This window comes from Cyprinodon variegatus, unplaced genomic scaffold, assembly GCF_000732505.1.
Source record: "Cyprinodon variegatus isolate N-32 unplaced genomic scaffold, C_variegatus-1.0 Scaffold389, whole genome shotgun sequence".
Lineage (NCBI taxonomy): Eukaryota > Metazoa > Chordata > Actinopteri > Cyprinodontiformes > Cyprinodontidae > Cyprinodon > Cyprinodon variegatus.
The window spans coordinates 299960-311939 of NW_015150842.1; the positions used below are offsets into that span (position 1 = coordinate 299960).

The 11980-nt window shown below is 37.3% G+C and overlaps 1 protein-coding gene across 1 annotated transcript in view; it reads right to left on the reverse strand.

Annotated features, from left to right (window-relative positions):
• Window positions 1-11980, reverse strand: part of LOC107092654 (partitioning defective 3 homolog B-like) — a 128789-nt gene that overhangs the window by 45658 nt on the left and 71151 nt on the right. The window contains exons 6-8 of the mRNA XM_015387250.1: window positions 5690-5773; window positions 4956-5081; window positions 583-841 (exon numbers count right to left, since the gene is read on the reverse strand). Coding sequence (XP_015242736.1) covers window positions 583-841; window positions 4956-5081; window positions 5690-5773 — 469 coding nt within the window. The remainder of the gene's footprint in view (window positions 1-582; window positions 842-4955; window positions 5082-5689; window positions 5774-11980) is intronic.

Genomic DNA, 11980 nt, shown 5'->3' on the forward strand with positions numbered 1-11980 from the left:
ACTTAATCAACATCCACTACAATGCAAAAAAAGGATAGCCAAGACAAACTGCTTACTCTTCCAGCTGTTTGTGAAAATGTACTGAGTTCCAGCATGACCAACAAAACTTATTTTTAATAAACTAATGTAATAAGCGGTTGCTAAGAAACTGGTCCTTCTTAGCCAGTTGTTTTTCAAATGTCAGCCAAGTAACCATAGCAATGTTGACGACATGGTTACATGTGTTTGGTTTTATGGGCTCTTTAGCTCTAGGAAGAAGGCGGACATACTGTAAGGTAAAAATAATATACCACTGATTGCTTATAAAATTTGAAATGACATAAGAAAAGGCAGAAATAAAAACAGGTGTTGGAGGAATGCAGTAAAGATCATAAATATGACTCTTTAGACTCAAAGTTTTTGTTCATAAATGTTACTTAATAGTGGAGTTAACACCAACCTGATGAAGGTTTTTCAGCTTTAAGTGAATCCATGTTCTTCTCAATATCTGTGCTTTCTAGTTCTTATATCCGCTGAGCTATTTGCCTCATATCTTAGTGCTATGTGGTGTGATTTGGTTTAAATAAACAAAAACAAACTCACGTTGACAGCTTCAAGAACGGGAGGTTCTTCTCCCACTCTTGCAGTTAAATTTTCAGGAGGTTTAAACACAGGTTTGGCTTTGACTGGCGGTGGTGGTTGTTTGGTCTTGATGACTTGATGAGGGCTGCTGTTTGGAGCCGAACTGTTGACCAAAAGCTGACCAATCAGACTTTTCTCATAGCGCTCTCGGTTTGATGAGGACACGACTTCCAAACGGACAAGTGGGGACCGCATCGCCTCACGAAAGATGTCCTGAGATCTATGAGGACAAAGTGGGAAGGATGGAAGGAAAGAGAAAGAAAAAACTGAAAACATGAGGTAATTAGTTTTTTTAAGAGAAAATAAAGGCAATTAGCAGTTAAAATGATCATTTCATCATTCATAATAACATTTAAAGGGTACTTATCAGTTTCTGACAGGAAAATTAATTATACTATGGGATGGTATAACAAGATTAGAGCAAAGAAAGATGCAATTAATACATCTGATCACGCATGATTAATTCAAGTCTGTGCTAAATACTTGGTTCTTTGAATTATAGGAAATTCGGTTTCATATTTTTAAGGCATGAATAAGAAAATCACAAATTGTGAAACTGTTTTCTTACTTTTTTCCTGAAATGTCCTAAATATGAGTATAAAATATTTTACCGTCCTCTTTAATTACTGAGGGTTTTATTTTTGGCAGAGTTTCCATTTTTCATTTACTTTCTGTGAGTTCATATCTAACAGTTCAGGAAGCATATAGCCATAACACCAGGACCCAAAGGCCATTAGAAACTCATAAAGAAAGAAAAAGATCATTTGCCAGGGAACTAATTTAAATCAGATCATGCTAAGTAGGTTACAGGAACTACAGTGTCAGGAGCAATTGGTAATCAACATCATTCACCACAGAAAAGCAATGGAATAACTCCAGGTAATTAACATTTCATTTGATTACACTCCTGTTGTTGTCTGACTAGTTTATGATTATTAGTGTAAACTAAGTTTAGAAAACCAGAGAGGAAAAATTCCTCCATAGCTTGATGGAAAAAACAACACGTAGTAAAACTTGGAAAATGGATAATACTTAGGTTTAAACTATGATGTTAAGAATACATCCTGTTTACATTTGAAAACAAAATAGGGGGTGTGCTCGACGCGGGCGACCCGGGTTCGAATCCGGCCTGTGGTGCTTCCCCGCATGTCACTCATCCTCTGTCATGCCCCCTTTCCTGTCAGCCTAGTGTCCATAAAAGGAGAGCCACTAGTGCTGTTAAAAACTCAAAAGAAAAAGATAAAATAAAATAGGAGATCATTTATCCTACGGTTCGTTTACGCGGCAGGGTTTTAGAATTGTCGGGCAATTTTCCAAAACGTAAAGTCATAGGGAAGCGGCTGTTCCAACCATTGCATTTCCAAATTCTCCCCAGTGGTCAACGACTTTACAGGAGTGAATAAAGTGAATGTGATTGGTCGTTTATCAAGAGGTCGGGATTGTTGTGGCGGAAGGTTTGCAAGCTATTTGATTGTGGCCGGTTTCTCGGAAGCATCTTGCTAACCAGTTAGCAACTGAGTGCTAGTAAGTTCCCAATGGGAAAAAAGGAAGCGAGGATGAAGAAGTTGTGGAAGAGGACGCCAGGGTGGCAGAAGCTTGGTTTGGTGTAGAAGGCTTACAGCCATACATGTTTGAGCCCTTGCCTCGCAACTCTGCCAGTTCTGTTAGCTCTACGCCTGCAGAAGACACAGACGTCCATCCCCGTAAACACTGGGACGGAACTCAACGGTAAAGTAAATGACTCTTATTTCTTATTTCAACCGTTGCGTATATTAGCTGCAACATATGAATGAAGATGCTATGACCGAAAAAATGTAGGTGTACAAGCTGATGTATAACTAACTGGCCTGCATAAGATAATAAAAAATAAAAAATAAAGAAATTTTCTAAATTTTGGGACAATATTATCTGATAAAGGGTACATTTATAAACATGTTTAAGCCAGAATGATTTGACATTTAAATATGACGACCCTACGACTTTAAGAGATCCCACAGGTGAAAATAAAATAAATTGTGTAAAGAACAGTTTTGGTCGTGTTAGATGTCCCCTCCGGTCACACCACAAGCGCACCACGCTTCACATGAGACGATTTTGACGCTATCAATGCTCATCAAGCAAAGAGAGCAAACAAATTTGCTGTAATTATTGGGGGGAAGTAGCTTTAAGATGTTTTTAAGTAAAAGTACACCTTGAAATGTAATAGATGCAGTCAGTTCACCAGGATTATGATCCTAGCTATAAATATTCTTTAGTTGTTTGGAGCAGCAGACCATAGATTATCAGCAGGCTGTCGCTCTGAGACAGGGACAGCTCCCTTAGACGGCCAATCACTCAGGGATTTCCGTCTGTTCTGCATAGCAGCTGGAAATGAATATACAGTGTTTTCTAGGTGGTAAACTCTACAAGTACCAGGTTATAAAATGAAATGCTTTTTAACCAGCAAGTTTTTATCATTGAGGTTAACGCAGGTTTGCATTGCAAACTGCTTTTCATCACAATGCAGTGACAAAATACTTTAGCAGAGAAAACAGGGTACTCTCAGTTTTCTTTGTACATGAAAAAAAAAACAGATTTTAGTGGCCTTTGTATGTAAACCTATTAGGGTTTAACCCCTGTATATACATTCATGCCCTTTTATTTTCTTCTCCCAGCAAGCTCTTGGATCAGATTCTCTGATTTGCAGCCTTTCAGGCGAAGATGATCCAGTTGGATATCCCTGATTTACAAACAGAGGAGTCCCGACGTTCTACCAAACAGACCTGCTTACAAGAAACCACACACAGCAGGATTATCTTACTGATTATCGGCCCCGACAGGCTCCTGATTTCGAGGGCTCTTGGAAGGGAAAGATCAGGCAGTAAACAGCACAATTATCTTGTCGTGTGGAGCAGCATTCAAAGCACCATATTGCCTGGTAAAAATATTGTATATCAACCTGACCAAGTACATGATTTTTACATAAAAATCACATCTGTACTTTTGCATCCTGTTGTATAACACTGAGGTTGTATGTCACTAAACTAATGGTTAGGGAAGGAAATGAACAACATATTCCTAAATGTTTTCCAAATAAATATTAATGTGTGGGGTTTATTGGTTTTCAGCTACCTTGAGTCATCCGTTTGTAGAATCTCCTGTTTTTATGAAAGTCTTCTGGATTATTTTTCTATAGCTTGCATTTACAGACTGAATTATTTGTTTAATCTTAAAGCTCAGATTTGATGGATACTATCTCTTTCCAGCCTCTCCATTGAATTTAGACCCGTACTTTAGGTCATTCTAACATATGAATAAGGTTAAATCAAAACAACTTCAGTGTGACCCTGGCTGTATGTTAAAGGTTGACGTTTTACAGGAGAGTGAGTCTCTAATCTGTAGTAAAGTCAAAAAGTCTAAGTTGGAAGCATCTGATGGGAACAGCTTTCTCTACTTAATTCATTTGTAATCTAAATGAACAGTGGCTGCTTACAAAACAGATCTTTTCTTCCAAATTTCGAGTTTTCTCTTGCTACTTGGTTGTTTAAAGCCAGATTTAAAACTAATGTGAAACCAAATGTCTTTTTTTATTTAAAGGTTCTTTATTGTATGTTAGTAAATGGTTTATGAAAATATACTCTTTATAAATATATTTGCTTCTAGTCCAAACAAATTTAGTCCCATCCCCCCTAATGTGATTACTCTGTGTTCATTACATGAATTATTCTTGGGGATAAGTGAAAAACTGATCTGTGTTTGGAACGTTTTGATTAAGTTGAGCATTCTGAGTTAAAATAAAATTAAAAGTCCTAATCCAGACCTTAAACTTGTGTGTGTGAGTGTATATATATATATATATATATTTCCTTCTTATGCATACATATCGTTCTCATGCATTGCCTGATTTGTCTAGAGTTGTCTTAGACTGCTCTATTTATATTGTTGTTCGATAGTTTTTTTATCTGAGTCAGCATGTGACTGCTGACTCAGATAAATAACATATTAATTAATAAATTTTTTGCTTTCCTTAATGTCATTGCAGCATACTTTATGTGTTTTCTTTTGTTTTGCTTGTGTAGACACTTTGAATGTTCTTCTTACTGAATATAGTATACAAATAAACTTGCCTTGCAATATCACTTCACTTAGAAATAAGAAAAAACAAGCAGTGAAGCAATTTCAGCTAAACTTGAAATAGTCACATTTCTAATTTATGATAAATGTTGAAGTTTAAGTTCAAGGCATTAATTTTTATGCCTTAATGTCACTTTATAAAAACAGTTAATATGCAAAGTTATCAATCTAAACAAAGTTTAAACCTCCAAGGAAAAACAAAGATAATCAGTTGCACTCACTGGCTAAATGTCTTGTCCATGAGGTCAGTGTTATTGATTTTCACAATGCACTCATCCTCTTTAAACAAGCCTTCCTTTCTTGAGCGGCTCTCTTCTTCCACACCACGGATATACAAACCAAGAGACCTGTGCAAAAAAGAAAAAACAAATTGAAATTATTGCAAATACTTCTTCTTAACATAAAACCATATGATTCTATGATTCTAATATATATATATATATATATTGTTTTATTTAAATGCCAGACTGAATATTTAATGTGAAATGTTAACGGTTAAGAACAAAATTTTCAAAGTTTTCAAGGAGGCAATGATTCTAACACCCGCTATAGAGGCCAACTCCACAACAATAAAGAGACAGGTCAAGAGGAAAGAGCAATGGCAAATTATAAAAGGAAACTGGAATGAGAAGAGGAAAAAAGGAAGAATCAGACCAGAATGGGGAGAAAGAAGAGCAGAAAGAAAGCTGCAGGATCCAAAGGAGTCATGAGAACAATCATAAAAATTCATCATGCTTTCCTTTAGGAAGTTTCTCTTCCATCCAACATCACGCAGTCAAAACACTGCGAACAGAAAAAAATTCTGTCTTCCTGTATTTTTTTTATTTATTCTCTATGTCTCCAAAGTTTATGTAATGCCATGTTCAAAATGGCAGCATGCTGGGAACAGTGGTGCAGATTTAGGCCTGTGTGTTATATTTATAAAAGGTTGTGATTAAATGTGTACACCACCTACCGTCCACTGAATGAAGAGCAGTAGGGAACTACATGGATACCAAGAGGACTGTCTTCCCCCGGGATCTCTACTGTTCTGGTCAGACTAGAGAAAAAAACAAAAACAAATAAACAGTAAAAAGAAAAAGAAGTTAAAAGGACGTTTTTGATAGATGACTTCAATTTAGTTTATTTATTTAGCGCCAATTCACGACACATGTCATATCAAGGCACTTTACAATTCACCAGATCACAGAGTGAAATTAATTCAAAGTATTCTATCTAAGGAAAACCAGTTAATTGCATCGATTCATTTACTTGAATGCAATCCCTCACACCAAGCATGCTTGCAGCGACAGTGGAGAGGAAAAACTTCCTTTTAACAGGAAGAAACCTCCAGCAGAACCAGGCTCAGTGTGAGTTTGTGACTTGTGCTTTATAACTGCAATTATAAACTTTTCTTTACTCTAACAAATAATGATGAATTTGAGATGTTGATGGATAAAAGAATAATTTAAAAGGCATTTGAAAAAACAAAAAAGACCAAACCAAAAAAAAAAAAAAAATGTCCGAACAAATCAATGTATTGTTCGGTCTTTCGTTTTTTTGTTTCAGAACGGAAACAAAGAGAGAAAAAAAAGGTTTGTTTGTTTTTTGTTGTTTAATAGCATACACATATTTCAAATAATGTGCGTTCTTTTATTTTTAGCAAATACAGTTGCAAACGCTGATAAGTTTTTGGCAAACTGTCACTTTTTTAGATTAAGCTAAAATCCTGCACAGCTTCCTTAAGTGACTGGAAATAGCTGCAATCAAGCACTGATTATCACGCTCCGTGCTTTTGCTTTGAAGTCTGGATACCAAAGTGATGGCAGGAAATGATGCCTGGATGATGACAGCTGAAAATCATAGAGGACGCTGATTTCATAGCAGTGAATTCCTTAAGTTTAACACTAGACACACATTATAACCTGTGATCAACACATATATATAGGACATGACGTTGGTGCTTACTGAAAATGCATTGTACTAGATAATAATTTTTAGATTAGATTTATTAAGGCCGACTCGGCAGGAGACCTGAATTGTGTCAATCTCAATATTATAAGAGTAAAAGGCTGTACATGTCACATGGGGGCCTGAGTTCTGAGGCCATGAAGAGAAGAAGAAATGGTCCACTAACGAACATTACATACTTTAATATAGAGGAAATATTAAAACAGGGACAGTTACAGGTACCAATGTTCAGAAGAAGTTATTAATTCAAACTCTCTAAATTTCCTATCATTAGAGGAGTAGTGCTGGCCGTTAGCAAGTTGCTAACTGGTTAGCAAGATGCTTCCGAAACACCGGCCACAACTAAAGAGCTTGCCAACCTTCCGCCACAAAAATCCCGCCCCCTTGATAAACGACCAATCACATTCACTTTATTCACTCATGTGAAGTCGTGCACCACTCGGGAGAATTCGGAAATGCAACGGTTGGAACGACTTTATAAAGGCAGACCGCAGACTTTCTGACCTAAAGAGTTGTTACATGGGGTTATTTTAAATGATTCTTCAGGCAAATATACAGCGCTTGTAGGGATGGAACGGTTTATGAAAACCGTCCAAACCGTTCGGTTCGACTGTCTCGGTTCGATTCGGGTGTGTTGCGTTCAGCTCATGCGCTGCTCCTTTTTCTCATAGGCGAAGCGTGTACACTCCAGAGCAGAAGGTGGCACACCAGTAGTAAAAAAGAAGAAGAAGCGAAGCAGCGTAGCCGGATGTAGCAGAAAAAAATCAGTTGATGTGGAGAATTGTGTGGGTATGGCGAGTGGGAAAGAACAGGAGTTGGAAGATGCGCCAGCAGCACTTTATAGGTCTGCTGTATGGGACCACTTTGAATTTAGAGTGACCTACGATGACGGCGGAAAGAAAGTTGTGGATAAAAGTGCAACAGTGTGCAAGCATTGTGCAACACGTTTTGTTTATGCTAACAGCAACACGACCAACATGTCAGGCTAACAATCAACATATACCAAACCGAACCGAAAACCGGTTCAGTTCACGAAACCGTGAACTGAACCAAACCGTGGATTTTGTGAACCCTTCCACCCCTAAGCGCTTGACATTATCAATGGTACAAGCGTGGCCCTGCAACAATGGACACTAGACAAGCAAGCTTAAAGAAACTGAAATCCTGAATCCCTACTAAGAAGTAATAATTACCCTTCCCCACCTGTTGCTTAGCGCTAAAAGGTAACAGACTTACGACAAACTCAGCTTATTACTGCAGTCTTGTCAGGAAGAACATAGATGGTTCTGGTGTGGAAAACCACTCCGATGGTTACCAGTTAAAGGAATAGTACACCCAAAACATGATTAGCCTTCATTTTCTACTCACCCCCATGCTGAACAACACTCTGGAGTACTTTTTTGATATCTCAAATGCATCTGGAGATCTGGGAGGCTTCTTGCTGTCTGCTGACATTCAAATAATGGAGGTCTATGGCGCCCGAGACAGAAAGGTCCATAAAAGTCCACAAAAACGTGTCAATATTCCTCCATACTGCTCGTCCAATGTATTCCAAGTGTCCTGAGTGGGTAGCATCCAGAATTTACTCGAAACGAAGTCATTTAGAACGTTTTTAGAGCATAAACAGTAGTGTATAGGATTTCCTGAAAGCGCATTCAGCGTCTGCTTTGCCAATAATGCAAGCGTAGAAGAAGAAATGTGCTGTTTACCTGTGCAAAGAAAGAAACAACGAAAGAAAAATGTCTGAGGACTTCAGTGTTGAGGAAGAGCATGAGTTCTTTGCTGAGCTGAATGCGCACTTTCTTCTGGTTTGGTCTGCCGTGGTTTCCGTAGCGTCGTGAACGCGCTTTCAGGAAATCCTATACACTACTGTTTATGCTCTAAAAACATTCTAAATAACTTCGTTTCGAGTAAATTCTGGATGCTACCCACTCAGGACACTTGGAATACATTGGACGAGCAGTATGGAGGAATATTGACCCGTTTTTTGTGGACTTTTATGGACCTTTCTGTCTCGGTCACCATAGACCTCCATTATTTGAATGTCAGCAGACAGCAAGAAGCCTCCCAGATCTCCAGATGCATTTGAGATATCAAAAAAGTACTCCAGAGTGTTGTTCAGCATGGGGGTGAGTAGAAAATGAAGGCTAATCATGTTTTGGGTGTACTATTCCTTTAATGTTAGAACTACAGCTGAAAAGTCACTCTAGAGGGACAATACTCTTCACAATCTGCAAACGTACTTGAAAACTACAAGTAGAACTGGCAGGTTTTCATTGTATATTTTCACACAGTACATTGATGCATGAAAAAGAATATATTTAACCATAACATTAATACATCTAATGTTAGGAATAAATATTAAAAATGAAAAAATACTTCAGCAGCAGCAGTTATACGTGTTGCTTTGCTGTTTGTTTAAATAGCATAATTTCAAGGTTAATATCCTCTAAGAATCAAATTCTTCTTCTTGCTTTTATAATGGGGTTTCTAATCTTTACTTTGAGTTGCATTATTTTAATTAAAGCTGCAGTAAAGGCATATTTTCCAAGGTTAAACATTAAAAAGTTAAAAATGGGTGTTTGAAATGCAACATACATAATGGGCATTGCAGTGACTGACACCCTGAGTCTGACTCAGATCCAAAGTCCTTAAAGGGCAAGTGTGTTTCTGGAGTCGTTCCCTAAGCTAGACTCAAGACCAGTATTCGGTTGCCAGGTTTTATCTTTCTGCACACATGAAACCCAAAGGCAAGAGGTCAGGGGACAATATGAAAGCTAGAAAGGGATTGGATGCATGTTGTTAAAAAAACAAACAAACTGAACAACAGTGATCCGTATCTTCTCTGAAAGCTTGCGTCTGTTGAGTAAAAGTTTGCAAATGGTGTCACTCGACTGACTCTTGATTATAAACAAATCCACCGCTGTGCTGACAATATGCCTTTGTGAAGTACTTAATCTGTGTCTGTAGACACAGGCCTCAGAGAAGGGAGAGCTCTACTCAATTTAAACCTAATAAAGGCACAGACTACAGTGGATGTATGTTTGAAGAATACATTTTTGTGTCTTTCTTCTCTGTGGATTTCTTCCTTCCTTTCAACCTCTTAATGTCTCTCTGTCTAGTTCGGATTATTCATGTGTGTCTCTGCTTTACATTCTGCGTTTTTAAATGTATGTGTGCTAAAGTCTTTGTTTGTTTGATTGGTTTATCTATCAGAGCACAGCCATTAATCCTCTCGTGACCTTCTCTCTGCTCCCTGAGTGTGCGTGTCTGTGAGAGCATTTTTTTACTGGGTTTGTCTAAACTTTGTTTTGTAATCTGTCATTTATTGTCTGTCTTGCTAACTGCTTATTTCATTTTGTCTGCCTCTTCTTCCCTAGACCATCCATCCATCCATAAATCCCCATCAACAGATAACAGTACAGATGCTGATAACTCCAGAGAGGGCTGCTGATGGTTGTGGGTGGTAACAGTGGAGAGATGCAAAGGATGCAAACAAGTTCTCGCCTTATCACTTCCTCTCTCTTTTTTTGCCTCATAACAGCTCAGTAAATGGTAATAAATCTAAATAAATCAGACATGAATTAATCCTCTGTGATGTTATTTTAGAAATCTGTATTTAGAACTTTTTTGGTCTCTGACCACAAGTGGCGCCACTTCTTAAACAAATTTTTGAACAGTTGCACATGGGCCCAAGTCCAAACTCCAAACATTGCCTGGCTTGATTTAGAAGCATGTTTGTGTCTGTTTAAATGTTAATCTAGCAAATATACTAAAGTTTGAGAATGGCAGCAATGCAACCCTGTAGAACCACAACAGGTTCTCATTCTGTGGGATATTATCTTGTTCCCTTCAGTAGTAATGGAGATAACGTTTTTGATATATATACACATATATATACACATATATATACACACACATATATATATATATATATATATATTAGGGCTGGTCAACGATTAAAAGTTTTAATCGCGATTAATCTCATGATTTCCCTGATTAATTGTGATTAATCACATTTTTATATGCAAATAAACAATAATTAATTCAAAAGTAGTGTATAGCACAATTTTATTTGAAATGTTCTGCCATATTAAAGGAAGTGCCATAACATTTGTTCTGCAAACACTTAACGTCAGCATTTTGTTTATACAGTAGCAGTTAAATAAAAACTGCCCACAAAATCCTGAGTCACAATCATAACATTAAAACAGGTAACTTCTGAGGTAACAGCAGAAACATTTTTTTTTTTTAATCAGGGAGCAGCATAACCAGTCTAGTACCAAATGTCTCTGTTAGAGGGAAGGTGAAGCACAAAAAAATAAGTTCACTGCTGGGATTTACGGTGCAGGGAAATGGTCTGTAAATATACCAATCGGCCTGCAGTCGGTAGCTATCCACTTCGCTATGGCATGTTAGCTTCTCTTGCCTTTGTTTATCTATACTTCTCCCACACGCTGCATCTAAAGTAGTCTGCTGAAGCCTCGCTCCACTGTCTGTTTCGTTAAATGATTTGCTGGTATCAACTGTGTGTTTTGCATTTAGGTGATATTTTAGACTCGAAGTACTCCGGTGATAAGACAATTCAACTTTGCAGTTATTACAAATAACTTTGCTTCTGTCGACTGTGCCGTCTGAAAGAACTTTAAAATGAAAATGGCCATGTAAAAGTGCCATACCCTGCTCCATATTTGTGAGTTTGTTTATCCGCCAATTTCTTTTCTTTTTCGTTTCCTGTACTTCCGGTTCCGGTACTTTTAGTTTTACCAAATAAAAGCCTGGGAGCAACAGACTTTTGCAGTAATAAAAGAAATAATAAAAACTGCGTTAATACGAGATAAAATAAAATAACTGTAATAATTGTCGGCGTTAATTGATTGATGAGTTAAGGTGATAATAACGACTTAACTTGCCCAGCCTTAATATATATATATATATATATATATATATATATATATATATATATATATATATATATATATATGAATGTATATCTTGCCACCCTGAACCACCATGTGGAGGCAGTGTAAATAACCTCATTGATTATAACAGGGGAGTATTTAGTGCAGATATCTCACTAGAGGCAGTGTCAGATAGTAAATGAGACTGGGAATTTAGGTGGTTTCAAGGCAAATGGGAACTAAAACCATATTTTGACTTTTTCAGTTAAGTGAAAAAAAATATCTGGGAAATTAGCAAGAACATTTCGGCAAATTAATTCTTTGTGCAAATGCTGCAAATTAGTAATAATTTTCATATACAGAGATCATATACAGTCCATGCCGCTATAAGCGGG